This window comes from Babylonia areolata, chromosome 30, assembly GCF_041734735.1.
Source record: "Babylonia areolata isolate BAREFJ2019XMU chromosome 30, ASM4173473v1, whole genome shotgun sequence".
NCBI classification, from domain to species: domain Eukaryota; kingdom Metazoa; phylum Mollusca; class Gastropoda; order Neogastropoda; family Buccinidae; genus Babylonia; species Babylonia areolata.
In genome coordinates, this window is record NC_134905.1 from 11927214 (window position 1) to 11953400 (window position 26187).

The 26187-nt window shown below is 42.0% G+C and overlaps 1 protein-coding gene across 1 annotated transcript in view; it reads right to left on the reverse strand.

The window, feature by feature from the left end:
• LOC143275650 (importin-5-like) overlaps nt 1-19056 on the reverse strand; it is a 96045-nt gene extending 76989 nt beyond the window's left edge. Inside the window, exons 1-4 of the mRNA XM_076579901.1 lie at nt 18939-19056; nt 5501-5581; nt 1796-1988; nt 1282-1384 (exon numbers count right to left, since the gene is read on the reverse strand). Of these exons, the coding sequence (XP_076436016.1) occupies nt 1282-1384; nt 1796-1988; nt 5501-5581; nt 18939-19019 (458 nt within the window). The 5' untranslated portion in view covers nt 19020-19056. The remainder of the gene's footprint in view (nt 1-1281; nt 1385-1795; nt 1989-5500; nt 5582-18938) is intronic.
• Nucleotides 19057-26187: the final 7131 nt, after the last annotated feature.

Here is a 26187-nt window from a genome sequence, read left to right on the forward strand (position 1 = left end):
TTAAGGTTTTCATCCAAGTGCAAAGAAAGATGACTGCTCATATATTGCACTGTAAGTAGATGATTTTTTTTTTTTTTTTAAATAATAATTCCACTGTATAACTGTTGTTACTGTGTGTGAATCAGAGAAAATCACTATGAAATCAAGTGGTTACAATCAATTCCAGGATTTCCAGTCAAATTTGTTTTCAGTGGGAGCCTATGGCCCAGTATTACATAAGAGCTTGATGGTAAACACTCTGGCTGGCTGGCTGTGTGTTGGCACCCAGCCAACAGATACCACCTACCCCTCCCCCACTGGTGGCCAGCTTGACTCACCACCACTCTCCTCAACCCCCATCCATTTTCAGCTACCAAGATAGTGTCAGTGCTTGTGCTGGCAACTGGTTCATGTTCACTTGACTCCTGGACTGCTACAGACCCAGACTGATCAGTCTCAGTCACACAACTTACACTGATCACTGTTACTTTCACTCTGTTTCACGAAGTGGGTTGTAACTGTTATTATCATAATCCAAAGCTGCACCGGAATCACCACCCTCACTACTACACAGGCTTCCTTCCCACTGTCCTTATCTTTCAGTATTTCCAGAGCCATTTCTAAGACTTTGAAAAATGAGCCCATGTCGATCTTTGTTAGACAATACCATTTTGGCAGTGTATGCAAATGACTTGAGAATATCCTACAGCCTATAAGTCATACAGTGCAGACCATACAAGTCCAAGGGATATAGACAATTTTCAAACATTCTGGAAGGCAAAGAAAAACAAAGCAGATTGTTTCCCTTCAAATATCAACCATAAATTGTTGACGAAAACTGCATGTGAGAGATATGTCCCATAGATGTGTAACAGTGCAATGAAGGGACGCAAGTCTAACATTGCAAAGCAAGCAAACAGTTAAAACAAGTGAAAGAGAAAAAAAGAGTTAAAAGGTAAATGAAAAACAACACTTGCATCTCATTCAGTCAACATAAAATTAATCAAATCAAAAACATTTAGTGTCAGACTAAAGCCCCCATGCATTTTCATTTCTTTTGTGTTCGTTCTAGATTTTTTTTTTTTTTTAATCAAATATCAGGGACCCACTTAATGAACATGCAATGTGTCCATTCCATTTTGTTCGTCTGCTGTTGCTGCTGCGCTTAATATCATCATTACTGTTATGATCATTACTGTTGTGCTGTGCCTAATATCATTACTATTATGATCATTACTCTTGTGCTGTGCCTCTTAGCATCACCTTTAATTATCATTATCAATACTACAGTGCTGTACTCACGTAAAAATGTGCAGGGCGCTCTCCATCAGTCCTGGGTCTCCAGAGCTGGCCAACTCAAACATGAATTTCAGCACGTCCTGCCACTTGTTGGTGCCATCATCATCTGTGTCATCATCATCTTCATCGACATCATGAACATCAAAATCAACATCATCATCACTTTGATTGTATGGGTTTTGTTTGTTCATTTGACTACTCATGTTGGTGCCACCATGCCATGTTCAGTTTTGAAAAAAAAGAGTATTAATGTACGTGTATGTGCTGTTTTGCATTCTTTACAATACCTTCATTTTTTTTATTTTGTAATATACCTTCATTTATGCACACACACAAGTCTCTCTCTCTCACACACACACACACACACAAACAAAAAAAAACCACACACTAACACACACACACTAACAAAAACACACACACATGCACTAATACACCCCCCCACACACACCCCCACTAGCACACACACACATCCACCCACCCACCCATCAGCACAAAATCTCTCCCAGCCCAGCCTCACCCAACATGTTCCTGGCAAGTTCAGCAACAGTGTCGCAGGCCTTCTTACGAATGGCGGGCATCGTCTCTTCACGGATAGCCAGCATGAGCTGCTGCTTGAGGCCATTCTGTACTTCCTCTCCCAGCTGGGGCCACACGTCATCAAACCCCGACGAGAACATACGTCGCAGCAAGATGCACGACATCGTGCGAACCTGATTGTCCATCAATAATAACAAAGTGAATTTAAAGAGCTCCTATTTCCCAAGGAGGGCTGTTGACATTTTACAAAAAGGGACTTAAAAGTATATACTAATTGTTATACAACACAAAAATACACACACACACACAGCACACATAAGAGGCACACAACAAGGTAAATAATGTTCTAAACTGATTTAAAGGAGCGGATTGTCAAGGACCATTTGAACAAAATTAGTTTAATAAGATGTGGGGGAAGCCTGGTTTACCATTATTTATGAATGTATGCTGTCAACTATTCAATCATGATACTGACAGTGATATATCTATAACTTGTAACTCAATCTGAAATGAACAAAATTGTGCAAACTTCATCTCTTATCAATATCTGGATATGCTGTTTGTTGTAGGATGTAGGGAGAAAGTCCTGTTTAAGGATTCAAATTAAAGTATCTAGATCAAAGCAGCAAAATGCATTATATCGTGCAAACCTGAAGACAGATCAATACATCTTTTTGTTAATTCAATCAGATTTAGGAGGTAAATCCTCTGTTTAAGGATACCAATTAACCCCTAGGCTGCCTATATGACAAGATAACTTGTCAGCGCAAGCATGTACACTTCGCTGCCACAATGGCGAGATAACTCATCGAGGTATCCTGAATTCTCCTTGGTTTGTATTTAGCTCGTTGACAAAAATACTGGTAGCATTAGCTTGGGGAATCTTTCTACATTCTATTCTATTCATAGCTAGAAACCCATCTACGTCATGGGGCAGTCTTTTATTTGAACAATCTAGTTGGGTTACTGCCGCAGTGTTTTGCCTGGCTCCTCACTCGCTCAGCAAAATGTTGGACACCGTGCTCAAGATATGCAATCGTGATGCACAAAAACAACCAAGATTGCTTTCTTTAGCTGGTGCTCAGAAAGAATTAAAGCGTAAATTTGAAGGAGAAGACAGTGATAAACTCTTATTGGACGATTTGATAAAAAATAAAGAGTGTAATGAAGAGACTGGCCAGTGTTGAAGAGCAACGCTTCAGTCTTATCACTGTTTAATTTGACATGGTTCATGTTCACCATCGAATCAAATTCAAACCAAATCACATGCTACATAAAATTTCAATTGAATGTGATCACAGTTTGCCCTTTTGCCATGAAAAAGAGCAGTGTCTGATAAATTCATGGTGTGAAAGTAGAGAAGTTGGAAGTGAACTGATTGTTTTTTGAAAGCAGAATGCAAAACAAAATGGTGGACAAATAGTTCCAGAAGCGAAAGGGTTAATCAGATGCAGGAGGGAAAAGCCCTATCTACAGATGCCAAATTAAGTAATATCTAGTAACTGAAAATTACACAATCTATATTTTTAATTCAATGCAAAATGCATGACACTGTGCCAACTTGGCCACTAATGAACACATTCTCTTAGTTTTTGACTCACTTGTGTAAACAAAGTGAGTCTATGTTTTAACCCGGTGTTCGGTTGTCTGTGTGTGTGTGTGTGTGTGTGTGTGTGTGTTTTATCTTCAGTTTAACTTTAACGTCTATTCACTATAAGTGTTTTTAGACGGATGTGTGTGTGTGTGTGTGTGTGTGTGTGTGTGTGTGTGTCCGTGGTTAACTTTAACATTGACATTTTCTCTGCAAATATTTTGTCAGGTGACACCAAATTAGGCATAAAAATAGGAAAAATTCAGTTCTTTCCAGTCATCTTGTTTAAAACAATATTGCACCTCTAGGATGGGCACAAAAATTTTTTTTAAAAAGAAGCCAAATTATATGCAAACTGCATTTACTGTTAAATTTTTTTTATTCTCTAAACTTGGCACTTTGATCTGATATTCTGACACAACAACAAGAGCAGTCATTATTATCATTTTTTGTTCAAACAGGAACTTCTTTTGCTAAGCATGGAAGTTTTATTTATTTTGCAAACGTTTTTGGTGCAGATAGTAAAAAAGGGAAATTAATCTGTAATTAATGTTAGGAGACTTCATTTGCTTTAAACTGATCTTTCTCATCTTAAACATTACATTTTGAAATTGTACTCAATACATAAAAAAGTTTGTGTGTTTTACTCTCAGTGTACAGGGGTTTCACTATGTTCATTCGCCCAGGTGGTCTTTTCAGAAAATACTAAAATCAATACGACGAGTGGACTTTACAGATCTATTGGCTGAGCCCTGAAGGTCATGGACAAAAATCAATTGTGTACACATATTTATACACATTCAAAGCGTGTGCTCATATTCTTCGCGAACGCGAACGACGCCATTTTGTTTCAAGTTGTTGACCTGCCTGTTCAATCCTATATTCAATGGACAATACATGATAACATGTGATGGAAAGTTGGAGAAGGAGACCTTCAAATATTTATTCAGAGAAAGATTTGTGAACGCCTCGTCACTTACTGGATTATGCCCCAAACTGCCATAAAAGTATCCACAGAATCAGTCAGAATTCACAGTTAAAAATTGTAAACCATGCGAGTTAATACCCTTGAACTGATCATGATGAAACGAAAAAATTTCCAGTCTTGACTTTTCTCAAAATGAAGTCCTTTTCACTTCTTACGACGTTTAGAAGTACTTGTACTTGGCTCTACATGTTATTAGTTTAACAAAATACTAAATTTTCATATCAACTTTAAAACTATAAAACTAGAAAGAGAAATTGAATCGACCGTGTCGTACTACATTCCTGGCGGATGTAACTAAACTTGTACATCTATCTAGATCTAGAGAAAATGGCTAAATGTTGCAGTGTGATTGGGAGGATAGCCACGTCTCCTTTACCGTGGACTTAAAAAGAATTTTTAATTGCCCTTAAAGATTTTTTGAATGCCCAAGATACACCGCACCGGAATAATATGATTTAAACAGCGTTCTCACTGCGAATACCGCAATTGATTTATCGCCCTTTAAAAAAGTATGTTCAAATATTAAATTTTAGAACGTCAGTTAAAGGCCACGATAGTGTAATGGGTAAGATAGTTTCTTCTCACCCGAACACGCGGGGTTCGAATCTGGTTAGGACTTTTTTTTTTTTTTTTACCCAAAGCTTTATAATAAGAAATACAGAACACATTTAACGATTAGATTTTTTTTTTAAAGTGTATCACAAGTGAGTCTTGAAGGCCTTGCCTCTCTTGTTTTCAAAATTATAATAAGGAATGACAACTGAGAAAAACTTTTTTTTTTTTAAACAAACACATAATATAAACAAGGAAACAGGCTGGGCATTTGTCAATCTTGGTAATGGATACAGTGTTGGGTGTGAACGGACAGGCCAATACAGGTGTTGTCCCTCCCATACTGTGCACTGGTGAAGTCTGACACTGGTCTGTCTGGCTTAGGGCCTTATTCCTCACTCCCTTTGCCTCGGAATGCTGGCCAAGTGTCTTTTCAAACTAGGACAGGCCAAGGATTCACACTGACTACTGACACCAGAAAAGAAACACTCACAAAAGTAACACAATTGTGGACACAAAAATAATTTTTAAAAAAGAAAAAAGGTCAAACTCACCTCCAAAGATGCCTCTTGATTGCGAACACATTGAATCAATAAGGCAAGTTTGGTTGTCACAGGCAGTCCTTCAAAAGTAGTCTGAAATTACACACAAATACATGTCATGCAAGTGATGGAACTCTGACATTTTATCAGTTGTGAGTAAATCAGTAACGAAGACTTCCTTCTTCTTTTTTAGCAGGTGACAGATGTTTCTGCTCCTTCACATAAATTTTGTCAACAGGAACTTTATCTGAGAAGAAAATAAAATTATTTTTTGTGTGAAAATTTATTAATAGAACAATTTCCCCTTTCATACTGACAGGGTGGGAACTGGTTCCTGGGCAAGATGGGACATTAAGAACCTTGATAATGGAACTACCATGGCCTGTGGCTATTCAGACCAACAGTCTTTGTGCTGGCCATTCAAATGCATCCTAGAAAGTTCACTGTTTGTAGTATATATACTAGAAGCATGGCAAGTTCCATGCAGAGCCTGTTTGTAAACATGACAAGTGTAATGCATCATCATCATGCAATTTTCTTTACAGACACTGGCCTATCACTGACATAATTGAGTGAATTTAGTATGCAGTCACTGAACAAGCCAACAAGTCCCTTTCCTAAATACTTCTCAAGCAAAGTATTTTATAACAACTTTTTACAGTCTGTTAACATTACACACTGAAAAAGAAAAGTAGGCAACAGTGTGATACACCTAGGTAATACCTCTGGCGTTGCTCATTGAGTCATTCTGTCAATTTCTGGCCAGAGAGAGAGAGAGAGAGAAAAGACAATAAAAATTAGCAGAAATGTGTGATCAGTGTCCACTTAGGTCAAGAACCATCACTAATCAGACATAGAGGACAGTGAGAATCTAGGGGTGTAAAAAATTATGTCCACAAAGACAGACCCAAAATTTGTGAATGCCTGCTGTGATCTTGACAATGAGTAGCGTTTGCTTAAGATAGTAATAATGATAATAATAATAATAACTGGACATGTATCAGTGCTTTCCTCATTACTTAAAGTACTTTACAATCCACACACACACGCATAGGAAACACACTCAGTCCTCAACTCACAGTCATTTACAATAAACATATATGCGCCTACAAACTTGTACACAATACAAACATACATACATGCATGCATACATCCACCCATCCATCCATACATCCTCCCTTCCATCAACCCATCCATACATACATTTGATGCACAAGCAGTACACTTACACAGTGTTACAAATATACCGACACAATCAACTAACTATTTTCATGTATGAGAGAGGGTCTGGAGGAAATGCTGCTGAAAGAGAAAAGTCTTGAGGTTAAATTTAAAGGAAGGCAGAGAGGGGCTGTGACGGACATGATGAGACAAAGAATTCAGAATTTTAAATGATATACGGGAGGAGTTTCAGTTTCAGAGTGTGCGGACTGATCCATGTATTCTATGCTACACTTTATCTGCTTTAAATTAAAATAATTTTCGAAGGGAGCAGATGCCTAATGCACACATAAAAATGATGCACTGGTCAGCCTTTGAGAGCCATGAGACAAAACATTAACGTAAAGAAAAGTAAAATGACATAAAATGAAAAAAAACACAAAAAAACCTAACATATAACAAAGTAAATACATCAATATATAACACAATTAGAACTGAACAGTATGCCACTTTGTTAAATTTCATTGAAGTCCATCAAACTATGAAATTAGCACAAATATGTGCATAGTAAAAAATGTTGTCAAATTTTAAGGTCCTTCACAACTGATTTCACATTCCTTTTCTCTGTGTGTGTGTGTGTGTGTGTGTGTGTGTGTGTGTTTTCAATTCAACTCTGTGTGATAGTTCACACTTGCAGTGCTGAGACAGACAGACAAAGGGAGAGAGAGAGAGAGAGAGAGAGAGAGAAAGTGTGAGTGTATGTGTGTGTGTGTGTGTGTGCGAGTGTGTGTGTGTGTGTGTGTGTGTGTGTGTGTGTGTGTGTGTGTGTCCCATTCTTTGAACTCATGATAATGCAAACACATGCACAAAAAGTTTAAAGAAAGGAAACTTTCTATCTAAAATTATGTTTAAATAACTACTTACCGTGACCCAACTAGTGCAGACTTCAGCAGGGGTCTGACATTCCTGTCCTGTGCAAACTACTATCCGCCTATGCGGAGAAAACGAAAGTACTACTGCCGATAACCTCCCGGAAGTAGGTAACCTCCCCTTTGTCCCGCTGGCTAGCGCCCTCTTTTGACGGCAATATGCCATCACCAGCGCAGCGAGCAGGGAGAACAGGAAGCAGGGAAGACGGGAAGGTCTTAATTTTGGGTCACGGTAAGTATGTTATTTAAACGTAATTTTAGATAGAAAATTTCCTTTTAATTACACATACTTAACCGTGACCCAACAAGTGCAGAATAGCGCGACAAGGTGGAGGGCTTGCCTGTTCTACTGTCTGTGTGCTGCGATGGCCTGTTGTGCAACTACCACAGAAGCGATGCCTCTTGAGCCATCATCCCGCAGGCGTGCGACGTCTCTCAGGTAGAAGTTGATGAGGTGGCAAGGTTTTTCCAGTAGGCAGCATCCATGATGTCTTGCAGCCGTGTTGAGTGCGCTAAGGCAAGAGAAGAGGACCATGCTCTGACTTCATGTGCTCTGGCTGAGGAGGCATCAAGTCTCAATCCTATCGCCAGTGCGCTGCGATGGCCTGTTGTGTGACCACTACAGAGGCAACGCCTCTTGAGCCATCATCCCTAAAGTGATAGATGTCCCTCAAGTAGAATTCGATGAAGGTAGAGTGTACTGTGTCAACTACGGATATCTGCAGCTGTATTGTGGGAGAGGTCTGTGGACCACAGCTGTGCTGATAAATGTAGCACAAAGAAAATCTCTTCGGTGTGTTGAATCCACACTTTACTGAGAGCCCTTCGAATCAAAGGAAGGGAAGGAAACACATACCCTATAGGGTTGTCTCACTTGAGCGCGGTTGAGCGTCAATGCAAGGAGGTGCACATGTGGTTTGATCTGATGATTCCACATCGGTTGTGGGCCGATAGTGGAAGTGATATATGTGTTTGGAGGAAACTGTGGCATGAGACAGAGGTAGGCCACCATGCTGGGCTTGCCTGAGGCGTGACGTGACAGCCAGATCTGTAGAGCTCCTCCATGAGAGCTGACAGGCGATAGGCGCTCCCCCTGCCACTTTTCTGTCGTTGCCAAAAAAAAAAAAAAAAAAAAAAAAAAAAAAAAAAAAGACAGCACTGGCATGTTGCCTATGCATAGAAGGGCAGACATTTGGCAACAAGAGACTTGAAGTCCCTGGTGTCTCTGGGACAGGGCTGTGTAATTGCCAAGGTAGGTACCATCACGAAGGGGCATACAGAAGGCTTGGTGGCTTCTCTACCTGAGTGTGGCATGTTGGAGCAACCTGCAGAAAGTTGTCGGCAGTCAATGGCTGGGTTGGATCAGGCTGTGGGAGTGCACTTCATGTGCCCGCAGGTCACTGAGTCTCATTCTGTGGTGGAATTCCTAATGGAAGAGGGTTTCCATGGGGAACATTTACACTGAAGGTTCTTTAGAGAAAAAGGGGACCGGATCCATGACAGGCCTCAGGCTGTGTGTGGTGCGCACTAAGTCTTGGATGGAGCAGGGCGGGGGCAGGGAGGAAAGTGGCTCTAGATGTGTTGTACTGGCCAATTACATCAAATCACTGATCTGACATGCGTTTTCAGTATGGCCAACAATAAAGTGAGAGCTGTATTATCAGCGGTTTCTGAACTGCAAAGGGAAATCATTTGCAGCTTAGTCTTTCATGAAGGACTATGTCTCTCAGACTGAAGACAAATTGCACTGGGACTTAGTGCTGTAGCCTTGACTATGTCTCTCAGACTAGAAGTCAAACTGCACTGGGACTTAAAGCTGTAGCCTTGGGGGCTAACTAGCCTTTGGGATCCGTCCCTATGGTGAGTCCTAAGGCCCTCTTGATCGAGGGACTGGGGATGCAACTTGGGCAAAACACTCTCTACTATAAATTGTATAATCAAATTCCAGCCCGAATAGTCAGGGCAGCAGTTGCCTCCTCTGCTGTTCTGATGGTCATTGTTGTACACGACTGATTATCATGTACTGGTCCTAGGAGGACACCAGTCAGCATGGGTAAATCAGGAAACAACTGCTGTGTGCTTGAGGGATGAAGGTGTCCACCATGCAGGTTATGTTGAAATGTAAGAAAGCTGGAAGGAGTTGATGGGGTCTTGTGGTGCAACCATGTGTCTGAAAGACATGGTGCTTGCTTCTGAAGTGACAACAAAGTCATCCTCTGACAGGCTTGAGAAGGAATGCCCATCTGTAACCACAGCAGTGGTTGTGTGTTGAGGCTGAAAGGATCGTGCATGGAAGACCAAGTGCAGAAATTGCTTTCAAACGCCAATTGTTTGAGATATCGATGCTGGATCTCTGTTCAAGCAAGGTGACGGGGCGAACTAATGTGCTTGAATGTGGCATCTGCCGCGTCAGTATGAGTGGGCAGAAAGGTATGCCCCTGTGGGTAAAGAACAGTTCGTTGTGCTTTGTGAGACGCATCCATCCTCGTCAATATGCCTTTCTCCCGAGTGTAGAGGAAAACAATTATTACCCAGGCCTTCTGCTACTAGTGAGGAGTGGAAGAGATGGACTTAGGGTGATTGTCTCCTGCCCAGTGGGCAGTTTTTGGGCCTGCTAAAACTTGGAAGGAATGAAGGGCATATGTGTCCGGAGTGGCACCTTTAAATTGGACTGCCTCATCCCTCCTTGTACCAGGTTAGGGCATCTCTAGCCCTGTGGGTGATTGTTGTAGGCAAATGAGTTGGGTTGCCTTGTCCCTCCATGCACCAGGAGAGGGCATCCTTAGCCCTGTGGGTGGGAAGGGAGTGTGTGTGGGGTCCCTAAGGACCAGCCACTACTGAGATGTGAAGGAGCATACATTCAGGTGTGAATGAGGCAGTTTTGTCTGTGAGTGCAGTCGTCCTCCGAAAGCAAGGTAGGGATGAATGTATGAAAGTGAATACATATATGTGCAAAGGGATTATAAACTTCCATCAACTCAAGTGATGATGTCAGGAATATGCCAATGACATGACAAGAGATCGAGTCATGAGAAATAAGCGGCTGTATAAGCATACGTGTAGCGTGCACAGATATACCCAAGTAAATGGGTAAGTGTGCATAATCCGTAATGGAAAGGAGTCTGTGTATGCACCTATATATAAGAGATGTACATACGCATATGAATAAAGTGCCAGTATGTAGACACAGAGAGATCTGGGCATTGTGAACAGAATGACGCAAATGCAAGTGTGCCTATATTGCTGTGTAGGGAATCTCAATGAACAGATGTCAATGAATAGAGATAGAAATAAAAGTGTACATGTTAATATGGAAGTCGTATGAACCTATCCCGTAAGTGCACACACATGTGTATACTGAGGGATAAGTATACATCTATAAGTGTAAATAGAAATCTGTATAAATGTAGCAAGATATTGTATATATATCTATATCTATATCTCTGCCTGTGTATCTATATCTATATATATATATCCTTCTTTTTTTAATATAATATTTATTATTATTATTCATATATATATATATATATAATATATATAAATATATATAGGTGGGTTTTTTCTGTGTTTTTTTTTTTATATATATATATAATAAATCAAAAAGAACAGAAGGGGAAATATTGTGATTTATTTCCTGTTATTGTGTATAACAAGAAGAGAATGGTAATAGGGTTGGCTGCCTGCAGAGGACTGTGTGCAGGTGTGGGGGGATGAAGAACCCAAAAGTTCAGTGGCCAATACCCTGAGAAACAGCAAGGAAGGTGCAGTTGCCATGCATATTTGTTTCAAGTCCATGAATGGGCATTAGGACCCAATGAGAAACCGAAACATTGTTGGTGGACAGCATGGGGGGCAGGAGTGACGTGCTGTGTCAGCGAAAGTAACTACAGCGTCAACCGCCTAGGTTACGAATGCGGAGTTGCCTCCCTTGGCGCCAATAATCAGCAAAAAGGATGGTGCAACGTGTCCTTGCTGTAGAGGGAGGAGTGTCATGCTGCGTGTGAGAGTCCGTGGTTCGATGCCACTGTAACTGGCACAGGTGAAAACAGCCACAAGGGGAATAATTATAATGTCCCTTAGTGCTGTGGGCATCCCAACCCGAATCGGTCGCCATCGGACACGAGACAGTCGGGGCATGTGGCATGACGGCGCCGTAATCCAGTGTTATGGGCATCGTGGACGTGGGGGTGGCAAGTCCATTGGCTTGACGTGGGATGTGCATTCCCCTGTAGCTGAATGGCGGTCCAACCTCGCGAATAGCTCCTGCGAGAGGACCGACATTCAGCTGTTGTGTGTTGACGGATAAAGGGATAGACAAGATTGGCCCGAGCAGTGCCGAGAGGCAGGATCGAGTTATCAAAAGGCACTCCGACGTGGAAGTGCCGATATTAGTCTGGGTAACAGCAGAGTTAGGCGATGGGGCAGAAGAATCCAGCAATGCCGAAGTTCAGTGGGCCGTGCATGTACCTGCTCTGTGGGCGAGGGGCGGTGCAGGTGCAAGGTGTGGCACCGGGAAGCAGAGTGGCGCATAATTGCTGCAGCAAGTTAGTGATGAGTTGCTGATTGTTTGGTTGAGCAGCTTGCTGAGACGCCATTAGTGGATGGGAAACAGCAGCAATCGGCGGTGTGGCAGATGGGGTCATTACCGCATAGCTTGGTGGGACCGTGCACGCACCCACACTGTAGGCAAGGAGCAGTGCCGGTGCAAGGGAAACAACTGTAGCGGTCACCGGCAAGGGTGCCGAAGCAGGGGTTGCCTCCCTTGGATCGGGTTCTCCGGACGAGGAGGGGGGTGCACACGTATGGGCGAGCATGTCCCCTAGTGGTCCACCTTCCTCCCTACACCAGAGGAGGGCATCCCTACACACCTCGGTTGCCACAGGATCCGAGACGGTCGAGGCATGCCTCATGGGGGGTCGCGTGATCTGGGGCCTGATGTATGGACAGGGACAATACGGAAAGTCTGGGACTATATGAGTTGTCTGAGACTAAACGGCGTTTGTAGCTATGTATGGACCCGGACAATACGAAGTCTCAGTCTAAAGCTGGGACTAAACCAGCCCAAATTTACACCCGCGAAAGAGCAGGCGGACGGGCCATTGTCTCGGCCTATTATCAAAACAAATATGGCGGCAGTCATCTTTCTCGCACACAATCGACGGAGGCAACGCCGAAGACCACGGATTTTCAGGGACAGAAGTCATCCAATGGAAATTTATGATGATCGCCAAATCTATAAGAAGTTTAGATTCTATCGTCAAACCATCTATGATTTGACAACCGAGACTGAAGAGGAGCTCGAGTTTCCAGCAGTTAGAACAGGCGCACTCACTCCTGTGCTGCAAGTTTTGCTTACACTGAGGTACTATGCCACTGGTACCTTTCAAAATACAGTAGGAGATCTCATCGGGGTTGATCAAAGTACGGTCTGTCGGACGATCACACGAGTGACAAATGCTCTCTTCGGGCTATCTCGTCAATACATAAGGGCACCAACCCAGCGACAAGCGGACAACAGCATGGTGAAGTTTTTCAACATGTGTGGTTTCCCCCGTGTATTTGCTTGCATCGATTGTACTCATGTGGCCATTCAAAGGCCACATGAGCAGGAGCACGAATTCGTCAATCGCAAGAATTTCCACTCCATAAATGTTCAGGTAAGTTTGTTTATTCTCAAATCACATATACTTTTCGAATGATATACATTACTTATATTTTGGCATGTTCTCTCTTCTTCTTCTTCTTATTATTATTTGTTGTTGTTGTTTTATCATTGTTTACTTATTGTCGTTGCTGCTGCTGTTGCTTTTTTCTGTTTATTATTACCAGTTTTGTCAAAATCATCATTATTAATGTTTATTTCTTTACAGGTCTATTTATTTTTTTCTGAATTCCAATCATACATATTTTATTTATTTATTTATTTTTCCATTGATGTGTTAATTATTCAATAAATGTATTTATTTTTATTCGCTTACTGATAAATATCATTAAACTTGTTAACAACTAGGCCTACTTCAAGGCCTGCCTTGCTGCGTTGCATTTTTGGACTGAATTTCGACTGCTTACCTTTACGACTCTTTTATGTCGTGTTAATATTGTCTGTTGAATATTCTGTGACAGCCTGTATTTCCTTTTCGTATTGCACTTTAGAGCTCCTAATGACAGTTTTGAGCTTGTGGATGTTTACAGATGACTGGAACAAAACTGTGAGTGAATGTGTATGGGTGGATGTGCGTTTTTGTATAAGACACATGGATTTTATAGTGTGTGTGTAAGAGAGAGAGAGGGGCGGGGGTGGGGGGTGGGAGGGAGGGAGGGAAAGAGGGAGAGAGAGAATGAGAGGTTTAAACATAAAATAAATTGTGTTGCATGTGAGTGTTGTGTAACAAGAAGGGCAAAATGAGAAAGTGAGTGTGTGATACTGTACATGATGATAGATATATTAAATTTGGCTGCAACGTATTTTCTTTTTTTAACCTAAGTCTTAGTTTTACAAAGTGATTAACTGTTTCAGGTGGTTTGTGATGCTGACCTCGTGTTCATGAACGTGATTGCCAGATGGCCTGGGTCAGTTCATGATGCCAGAATCCTTCGTCTGTCTACACTCTACAGGGATTTTGAGAGGAACCAGAGACCAGTGGATGGAATCATCCTCGGTGATAGCGGGTATATGTTGAGACCTTGGCTGATGACCCCGGTCAGAAATCCAGCCACAAGAAGGGAAAGACAGTACAACTTCTCCCACAGTTCAGCACGTACAGCTGTTGAAAGGGCCATTGGGGTCACCAAACAACGTTGGCACTGCTTGCGAGTTGGACTTCGTTTTCAACCTACAAAGGCCTGCAAGGTCATCATTGTCTGCTTTATGCTGCACAACAAGGCAAGGCACTTGCGTCTGCCTCCACCTGCGGGTGATTCTTCTGATTCATCATCCAGTGACAGCAATGATGACAGCGCTGACGAAGACGACGAACCCAACGTTGGCAACGAAAGAGCAAGGACAGCAGCTGGGAAAGCAGTTCGAGACAGGATTATTCAGGAAAATTTTTGAAACAGGTACTAAGTGATACACACACAAACAAGTGAGAGAGAGAGAGAGAGAGAGAGAGAGAGACAGAGAGACAGACAGACAATCTTTTCCAGTTTTAATATTTTATTAAGATGACTTGTCTTAAAGTCAGTAAATAAAGCAAACAAAAACACAAGCACATGGATCAAAGAACACACTCACACACACACACCAGTCTCAAATGTACATATATGAAGCCTGGAAGTTATACAAGCTTTCTGCTTTGGTCAATGGCTCAAAGAAGATGAGACTGGAAATCAAATTCGGATTTCTAGACCACAAAGCAAAGAAATAGGAAAAAAAGGTACCTTGAATTAGAATAACAGTCTGACACTGACATTGTCAGGGTCATAGAGAGGTCAGTGTCATATAAAGATCAAGGTCAAATCAAGGTCAATAATTTCACTCCGATTCTGAGAAAGAACGCTTCTTTTTACATTCACTGACCTCCTGTTCGAGGAGTTGAATCTTTAACTCGAGTGCTTTTTTCTGCAAGTTTTTCTAGGCCTACCACGCCGCATTGCGCTTGGCATGCTGACTGGCTCAGCTTGTACGAAGAACAGCTTAGCGAAGAGCATCACCATGGCTGGATTAGAGAAGTTCGGTAAAATGTTATCAATATATTTCTTTCTTTGTGCTGACTGTAAGGAATCAATAGCACATTGAAAAAAAATATTCACTTCAGTTTCAAGTATCGAGTGCTGTGTTAGTGTGTAACAGAGAGTTACTCACACACACACACACACACGCACACACTACTGTATATACAGTGATACTTGCACGCACGCGCACCACACACACACATACACGCACACACTACACACCAGTCACAACCCTTTATAATCTCCGACAGGGGGTGAAAAAACCCTTTAAAATGTCTACCCAGAGGGTGACGATCAAAAACACGGTGCGCATTGAACCGGAAATGATTCACTCGGAGCGGTTATTCCCCGTCTAAAAATAGTTTGACCTCGTAGGCTCAGACTAATTGTCGATTGTCTCAGACTTCGTTGTCTGAGGTGAAGTCTCTGTCCATACATACGATTTTCCGACTTCCCGAAGTCTCAGACTTTGAAGTCTCAGACTTCGCAATAGTCTGAGACAAAAATTGTCCCTGTCCATACATCAGACCCCTGATGTCACGGCTGCCACCACGGACACATCGCACATAGGGCCCAGTCTAGCGTGCGGATCCAAAGCCTTTTTTTTTTTTTTTTTTTTTTTGTGTCGTTTCCCCAAAGGGATTGTGGCACATTCCATTGGTGCAACTGTGGGCATGGGTAAAGAGATAGAGGAGGTCGACTCGTGCACTGCCGACTGGCAGGGCTGAGAAAACGCAGATCGCATCAAATGCGTTCGTGGATCGATAAAACTGACAATAAAGGCAACACTGACTTGAGTGTGGGGCAACAAACCTCTAGAAGTCACCAAAGGAGGTAATGGAGGTCTAGAGTCGACCGGAGGGAGCAGAGGAAGTGGAGGAGGCGGCGGGTTGGCGTTGTTGAGAGGGCCAGGAGTATAGGGCCCAGAGTGTCAGCAAATCGATTGCGATCACGCCTTAATTTTAGCACGATCGCCCAATTGAGCTACATAATTATGTGACCTGGTTGGAGACATAATTTGACAAAAAACAAGAATGCCAGAGAATCGACAGACAGACAGAAAATACAAAAAAAACAACTAAGAGCACAGGAACAGGGGTCATGATGGCTGTGGGAAAAAGAGGGCGCTGGCCAGCGGGACAAAGGGGAGGTTACCTACTTCTGGGAGGTTATCGGCCGTAGTACTTTCGTTTTCTCCGCATAGGCAGATAGTAGTTTGCACAGGACAGGAATGTCAGACCCCTGCCGGAGTCTGCACTAGTTGGGTCACAGTTAAGTATGTGTAATTAAATGGGACACACACACACACACACACGCACTGTAACAGAAAGGATGGAATGGACAGACATTACGCAATACTAAAATACAGCCATGCAAAAAAGAAGAGAACAGCCAAACATATACATGTACGGACATCCTAATAAGTGACAGACTGCAACTAGTGCAAGTACACTTGAAAAAAATATAACACTGCATGCAAGTAATACGTGTGAATCTTTGGTGCACTGGCTATACCAGATCCCAGATCTAAACAACTTATATTTTCTGCAGTCAAGACGCGTACTGGTGCGTTATCGACTGATGTAATTACAGCACAAACAACACTGACGTCAAATGCTTCAAAGATTTCTGTTGCATGCATGCATGCACACATGCGTGTGTGTGCAACTGTGTGTGTGTGCATCTCTGTGTGTGTCATGTCTATGTGTGTGCGCGTGTGTGTGTGTGTGTGTGTGTGTGTGTGTGTGCATCTGAGAGTCGTTTTTCAAAGTGGTCTCAATGCGTGCCATGGAGAGATCAATCACCTGTCAAGATCAGCATTTTGACAAGTGCAGACTCAAGATGACTTCAACCACCACGGTTAAGAAACATGTATCTGAATAGGGCACTCTGACAAGTCACTCTCTTCTAAAAGCTTCTTTAGTACAGGTCTATACACACACACACACACAGACATACCAAACATAGAATGTCACTATGTGTATGGAGTAAGTAGCAGAAAGACAAACAACCATGGGCAGTAACTCCAAGTTTAAACATGAAACGCATAGTCAGCTTGTTCATGATTCCAGAAATGCGGGCATTAATATTGTTGTTTCTACTGCAGTTTGATGCTTGTGTGCTTTAAAGAACCCATGGAACAAACAAAGTGTTGTCTAAATTCTGTAGAGGAAATCCACCCTGTCAACATATAAATCATAATTATTTTGCACACAAGACTGACATATTGGTACGGTTCTGCTATTGTTCAGAAATCTACATTGCAGATATGGTGTCCAATATATGGATTTGCCCAAGCGCAGTGCAACTTTGTATTGTAATCAAAATTGATGGCACTGTGTTACTGATTTTGATTCAGTATTGAGTAATGCCTTGACTGGCTTGAGAATCAAACAAACTGACATTTGTGACACGCGACACTGACATTCCTGCACACATTTCTCTTCAGCCGCCACAGCTTTCACACACAGTGACACACATGAATATGTACCTGTTAAACATCCCCCTGAAAGTGTCTTAAACATGCGCCTTATCTGAAGTATGGTTAAATGTGATGGTTTTGTGTCTGATCACCACCATTTAAGCTTGAGACCACCTTTTTTCTTAAGAATTCTTCAAAGTGCTTTCTTCATTCCCACATTTTTTCCACCTTTTCAATCATAAGAAGCTCTATTGCAATCTAAAACAGATCAGCACGCTTACAGTTCTGAAAGCATCAACAACACTAATGATCCCAGACGCACAAGTTTGTTGTCAGGTTACTGATTGTTAAAATGGTGAACGATCGCAAAATCTTTTGTGCGTGATGTCATTCACTTGTACCCTGTAGTATGCTGAACCAAACCTTAATAAAGTAAATTCTGCCATTCTATATCAGACAACCATTTAAATAATTTCTCAGAAGATATTAAATCATTTCTTTTTTTTCTTTTTTCTTTTTTTCAAGCTAACACCAATATTAACAAACCTTTATGTCAAAGTCAGCAACTTCAGGTTGATGTCCTTGCTAGCAATGTTGAAGTGCTGAAATTATGTGACTGCTACTTGTTAAGTTGTGTTCTCTTTTACAGTTTTATGCTTCCAATAAAAACAGGAACTATGTTATGAAAAGGAGGAGTTTGTATTATACTCCATGTTTAGTGTTACATATACTTACCATGTCAAACTGATGCAAACTAGGCCTATTGGTTTGCTCTGCTTGGCCAAATTCAATGAGTCATCTTGAACAATAGATAATTACTACTTATGAAACGAATGAAAGCAACACACACACAAAAAGAAGAAGAAGAAAAAGGTGGGGGCTCTTCATCATTAATCGAATTCGTTGCTGGGGATTCACTGCATCTGTTATTAATTTGAGTGGATGGCTTTTATTTTCACCCATGAGTTATAAATACTTATATACATCAGGTGTGTCAATACCACAAACGATCACCTTTTTTTTTTTTTTTAGTATGTTCAGCTGCTGTGAGCTAACACACGGTAATAACAATCGTCAGTGTATAGCTAAAACCACAGAGCCATGAAGACTTAAAAAAGAACGACCGCCGAGCCGCCACATGGCAAACGCCATTCATTGACACGGAAGGCAAAGAAAGTAATGAGAACAGTCTTAAACGGCAGGGGCCGACATCATACGTTTATGTGCTTACAATCGGAGATAATAAGCATCGCGATCTACTTACCTCCGACTGCGTACGGACATTGTTATCAGTGCTGAGGATGCCCACAAGAAGGAGCTGGAACTGTGACAGATCGTCAGCCATGTTTCCTTGCCTGGCGAAATGGACGTGTTGACCTTCACCCCACTTCCCGCCTGATACTTCCGTTGACAGTGGTTTCCCTTCGGCTTCATTGTGGCTCAGTTCACAGTTGCAAAATTGGGAAAACTTATTTTCTCGGCTATGAAAACTTTCTGAGCGCTTTGTTTCCAGGCTCAAAGCTCTTCGTGCTTGCATGGTCTCTGATTAGCTCTATATTATCGACATTTGTTAATCAATCATTAAAAAAGCTCTCACCATATGCAAATATTAAGATGGACGTGAAACAGACGTTATGACTTCGTCCATCTGGCCGGGAAAAATAATTATTCACAGCATGAATGCAAAGCAACTGTTTGGAAGTCACCAAAATCATGACGTGACGTCAGAAATTTTATTCTTGACACAATGTGTTTGATACCCTTATAATAATAAATATTATATACTATGGCCAAGCTGTTCAGTGCTTTGGTCTTGGTTCGGTGAAGGTTAATTGTGTTGTTTGAGGGGAGTGAACCCTGTATGTCTGTCATACATTCTAAAGTGGAGCCTTGTGAGCTGTCTTACGGGGGTGAAGTCCTGGCTGTTCTTGCATTCCTAGAGGGAAGTCTTGCCAAAGCCTTGATCAGATCAGTGCTTGAGTATAGTGGCTCTGTGTGTGACCCTATCACGACAAGCTGCACTAACTCACTGCGGAGAAAACCCAGAGGTGTGCAGCAAGATGGGTCATGCAGGACTTCAGGAGTAGTTCCAAGGTTGATGGTGTGCTGCTGGAACTGGCCTCCATTGCAAGACCAAAGAAAAAAGGCCAGGCTCACCACACACTACAACTTGGTTACAGGAATGGTCTGTACTGATACATGAATGGCCCCAACAGTAGAAGAATAGTATATACTGGTACATGAGTGGTCCCTTCAGTACAGGAATGGTCTGTACTGGTAAATGAATGGCCCCTTCAGTACAGGAATGGTCTGTACTGGTAAATGAATGGCCCCTTCAGTACAGGAATGGTCTGTACTGGTAAATGAATGGCCCCTACAGTACAGGAATGGTCTGTACTGGTAAATGAATGGCCCCTACAGTAGAGAAATGGTTTGTACTGGTACAGGAATGGCCCCTACAGTACAGGAATGGTCTGTACTGGTACAGGAATGGCCCCAACAGTACAGGAATGGACAGGAATGGTCTGTACTGGTACAGGAATGGCCCCTATAGTACAGGAATGGTCTGTACTGGTACAGGAATAGCCCCTACAGTACAGGAATGGTCTGCACTGGTACAGAAATGGTCTGTACTGGTACAGGAATGGCACCTACAGTACAGGAATGGTATGTACTGGTAAATGAATGGCCCCTACAGTACAGGAATGGTCTGTACTGGTACAGGATTGGCCCCTACAGTACAGGAATGGTCTGTACTCGTACAGGAATGGCCCATACAGTACAGGAATGGTCTCTACAGGTACAGGAATGGCCCCTTCAGTACAGGAATGGTCTCTACGGGTTCAGGAGTGGTATCCATAGGTATGGGAATGGTCTCTACATGTACAGGAATGCCAAATGGAGAAAGTTTTTTTTTTTTTAAATAAAAAAACAACAACCCAACAACAAAAAAACCCAACAACTATGGATTGTAAAACAATTTAAGACTAACTTTCGTTAAAAGGTGACCAACGTTTCAAACCATAGGTCTAATTAGAGCAGTCAGCCCACCCAGTGTCCTACAGTGAGGCAAAAACGATACTGAGAGACAGCTTCAGGAAAGCATGGTGCCAACGTCTGGACATAGGATCGGAAGACGAAAAAGACGGCATCCGTGAGCTGGACAAAGCGACACAGGTCACAATCTCCAGACTGTGAACGGGACGCTGTCAGCTCTTGACCCATCTCTACCGTCTGAAGATATCCCATACTGACCAGTGCCCTTGTGGCACAGACCCACAGACCCCCTCCTATATCCAGCAGTCCTGCCTCACCTTCGACGCTCTGAGCCGCCAGGCATGGCCCAGCCTGGTGGAACTCCAGGACTCGAAACTGTGGGGAACGGCGGGGTCCCTGCGGCGGACCGCGGACTTCGCCGTTCTGACCAGACTGAAAATCTAGCATGGCTAGGGAACGTGGAAGAAGAAGAAGAAACCATAGGTCTGTCTTCAGTGACTGTGTTAGTTGGAAAATTAGTGTTTTCAAGGGAGGCCATATAAAAAGTCATTCTAGCTGTAATCTTTATTAAATCTGCAAATGTTGTCTAGATACTCTTTTGTGATTAAAAGACGTTTGTATTTTCTCAGCTTACATGTGGTGGTGTTGTGCATTTGGAAATGTTTATTCTGGGTATGAAATCATGATTTTGTAATTGTTCTCCGTACTCCAGTGGGAGTGAAGGACAATCAAAACTTACAACGTGAAACTTGAAACGTGTGTGTGTGTGTGTGTGTGTGTGTGTTTCTTCAGTTTAACGTCTTTTCACTGGTAGTGATATTAGACGGGGGAAGGAGTAGTATATGTGTGTGCGCGCGTGGGGTTTGGGAGGCGAGGGTGGGGCAGAGGGGGCGATGGGAAGAGGTGGTTGGGTGACTGATACAGGAAAAGAGACATAAAAAGTAGCAAAGTTAAAACTGAAAAGAACTACGAAAGACTGAACCGAGATTAAACGATTTCTAGAACACTCTTGTAACAGGATTAAGCATTCTCATTGTAACAAAAATATAATCAATCAAAGGTAGATTCCAACTGGACTTTGGTTCAAGTATTCTGTGATTTGTCGGAGTAATAAATAATTATTCAAAACATCATCTAACGACAAATACGTGTTCAGTGGAAACTGGTCAGTGAGTTTTTGAAAGACCAATTTTTTGTTCTTAGACACTCGACAAGTATGTGATAGACATTAACTTCTTTTCTGCATAAACACTATGTTTTTGCCTCTTGTCTTAGTGCCTCGTTATCTGCACCGTTTCAGAGGCATTACACCCACGCCACTCATTCCGAGTCCCCCATACACAGCCACACCCGGGCTCGTCTGCCACAGTTCCAGTACCGGCAGTCCACAGGGAACCATCGATGTTAGGTCGCCATTAGGCCACACACCAGAGGAGACCCTGCATTGCTGCTGAGTCACTTTGGTGGTGTTCCGTTGGTTGTGCCTGTTCTGATTTTACGTACTTTGGACACCTCCTACTAAGTCCCCTACTAACGACCACCACAACGGCAGTCCCCCATGCATCCGCTCGGCTGACGCTGAAGACCCCGACAAGAATCACCCCAAGCGCGGAAATGGAGGGGTATTTGGAGCTGTTTTATAATTTAGTGGATGATAAGGGAGGAGGATGACCATGCTGCTATGGAGGTCCATTTAGGTTTGGGAATATGTGACAAGGCTGTACTCTACGCTTCCTGTCATAATAATATCCCGGCGTCAACCAGGCCTGAGAGATACAGACACTTGCAGTGTTGGTCAGGAAATTAGAGCAACACACCCAAAGACTGATCCGTGAAGTGGATGATACTCGACTGTGTGGTCCCAGTCTTCCCATTTAAGCCCATAGCACACTCAACTCTGGGTAGGAGCCGGCCGCGGGCCGAAAAACCAACCTCTGCTGGGATCCCGCATCCTCCCAGCCATCAGTCCGCGACGCTAACCACTTCGCCATGACGGCTGGTGTTTTTGCAATATTTTGCACGAAAGGCATTCAAACGAAAAAATTTTTACTTCGCCATTCTTCAAAGGACCCACATCTCCCTCTCAAGATCTGCCTCTCATTCATCTCTTCTTCTTCCTTTGATTTGTGTCTTCAACCCTTTCTCTTCTTTCTCGTTTCCACCGCCCTACATCGTCTTCCTTTTCTTTGAGGTAAGGCACGGTTTCAGTGAATGCAAGTTTTCAGTGGATGCAAGTTGAGCACAGTTCATGAATATACTTCTTCTTCTGTTTTATTTATTTATTTTATTTTATTTTATTTTTTTACCGTTCAAGTGTCTGTGAGGCTCAGTTGGCTGAGCGCCGAGCTCGCCATCAGAAAGTTGTGGGCCCGGTTCCTGGATCTTTTAAAAGCGACTGACAGAGAGGACTGGGCTCAGCGTTCCAATGCCGAGCTCCTGGACACAGTGAATTCAGAATGCACTGTCCCGATGGCCGTAAAGAACTATGGGACCTTTACCTTTGAAATGAAGGATTCGAACCGGCGTGCTGTGTGATATCTGTTTGTTTTTGTTTTTTTGTTTTTTGACGCTACTTAGTTTCCCGTGGCGGTTACACTGGTCGTCACGAGTCCTGCACAGTAGTAGAGCTCTTTTGTAGTTGTATTGATTGTATTACTCTAGTTCTTTTGTCAAAACAGATTTCTCCGTGTGCATTCCGAGCTGTTCTCTACGGGGAGAGCGAGTCGCATCCGTTTTGACTCACTTGTGTAAACAAAGTGAGTATGTTTTAACCCGGTGTTCGGTTGTCTGTGTGTGTGTGTGTGTGTGTGTGTGTGTGTGTGTTGTAAACTTTAATATTGCCATTTTCTCTGCAAATACTTTGTCAGTTGACAACAAATTTGTCATAAAAATAGGAAAAATTCAGTTCTTTCAAGTCATCTTGTTTAAAACAATATTGCACCTCTGGGATGGGCTCAAAAAACATGATAAAAAAGAAGCCAAATTATATGCAAACTGAATTTACTGTTATATCTATTTTTTTTTTAAATCTCTAAACTTGGCACTTTCATCTGATATTCTGACACAACAAGAGCAGTCATTTTTATCATTTTTTGTTCAAACAGGAACTTCTTTTGCCAAGCATGGAAGTTATATTTATTTTGCATGTCTTTGGTGCAGATAGTAAAAAAGGGAAATTAATCTGTAATTAATGCTAGGGGGCTTAATTTGCTTTAAATTGATCTTTCTCATCTTAAACATTACATTTTGAAATTATATTCAGTACATAAAAAGCTTGTGTGTTTTACTCTCAGTGTACAGGGCTTTCACTATGTTCATTCGCCCAAGTGGTCTTTTTCGGAAAATACTCAAATCAATGCCCCTGCATTGCTGCTGAGTAAGGTGGTGTTCAGCAGTGCCTGTTCTGACTCAACGTGATATCATGCTGGGCACAATCTACTAAGCCCCCACCTCCACCCCACCCCTTCATCCACCTCACTCCCTGACGATGATATCGCTATGTCGCGGACACAGGGTGAGTGAGTTGTACTCCCTGGAATTGCAAAGCCTATGCTGACCTTGAATGTTATTCTTTCTTATATTAGGCCAGGAAATTTAGATTAAAATTTGCCTTAGGTCAAAATGTCTGCAACAAAACCGTTCTTTTTACGATAAAATAGAATAAATCATACTGATCACACTGATATAAAGTTGGCCACTATAGGGGGGCGGGAACATAGGTAGGTTTTTTTTATTTTTAATGACCAGAATCGAATATTTTTTATTACTTCTGCCTGTGCGAGAGCGCCTTACAAAGAGTCGCAAGGCAAGCACAGGCGCAGGTTACACAAGCGCGGTCACGTATAAGGGGTCGCCAGAGGAAAGCGTTCAGCGCGGTACAGTACATGTGACTGACTGCTGCCGCGCTGATGCTGATCTGTGAGCAGGTCACTGAATCTGAACAATAAGCTAGGAACAGAGCTCTTTCGGGTCAAAAGGAAACAAACATTTTCAATTTCATGTATTTTATACTAAAGTGGTAGAAGACGCAAATCCGCTTTTATGAATGTTTTCCAGTTTCCTACCATTCATGACATATAATAAAGAATGAAATCAGTGTTATACTGACTGCAAAGGTGAATTTACAAAGGCAGCACGGGATCATTTAGTTCGTAAGTACAATTCTGTTAATATTTTACGCAATGCACAACTTGGATATACTCCATGCTCCGCTTATTAAGGTGTAGAATGTGAATATCTAAATATGTGTTAACCCGTTTCGGTTTCAATGAACATTATCGGCGCTATGTCCAGACAATAAACTGGGAAAGTATGGAGGGCAGATGATGGCAAAATTGAACATCATGTCTTGATGTGAAAAGAACGGTATGAAATACATATTTTTCTTTGGAAATGAAGCGGTATTTGCAAATGTGAATCACGAACCCTGCCGCAGTAGACGTCGATTTAGCGTGGGATATAAGTAATAATCATAATGATAACAATGGATCATAAATTTTATAAATGATTATGTAAAACTTTCTTGTAACACGTGTAACATTGAATCCAAGTTACCTAAACTAACTTTCCCGACGCAGATGTTTGAATTACTGGATTTATAATAATGATAGTAATGAATCTATCACGCGATCAATAGCCAATGCAATGCATTCAAACAAAGCCTGTGCAAAATTATGTATTTTATTAATGATTACCTAAAACCTTATGACATATGTAACATGGAACCCAAAATACCTAAACTAACTCCCCCACCCTGGATGATTTTATTTTTCAGAAACACTGCAGGCACTCCATTTTCACATCAATTCTCCCCAGTGTTTCGTTCCACACTTCGTCTGTCTTGTGAACTGATAAACTAGTTTACATCATTTCGTGATAAAACTTCACCAGACAGCAAAAACCAAAATCAAGGTAATTTAAGGGGGTGATTTTCTGCTTTGAACTTTCTTGTTTGGAACTTTTGATGCAACAAGTCTTCAACTGAAAACAGTCTTACTGAACTATATGCGTTGACTTGGTTGGAAATCTTACGCCAGTATCCGTATATTACCGCATCTCGCCATGTGTCAGAAACAATGATTGTGTCTAAACTTAATCGGATAAAGTACAAACAAACCATAACAACGACGAAATTAACATACACAGTTTTGTTGTTGTTGTTGTTGTTGCTTTTAATATAGCAACCACGGGGTGCGAATGAACATATCGGAGACATCTCACACGCTGTCGGAAACAACACGTTCTCTGAATCTGTGTTCAAACACACACGATTGAAGGGTGTTTGTCAAACCGATTTACGCTTTCCCGTGATGAATCCGCATGATTTATGTGGAAACAGTTTTAAATTTGTTTACATGTATATTTTCATTGGGTCGTTTACATGCACTGAAGTAACACAGAAAAGCGGAACTGAAAATTAATATGCGACGTCGATTTCATTTAAATAGTTGAACAGTCATTTTTTCAGAAAATGAGTGTATGTGCTGCAGAAGATAAAGATGTGTTGACCACCTGTT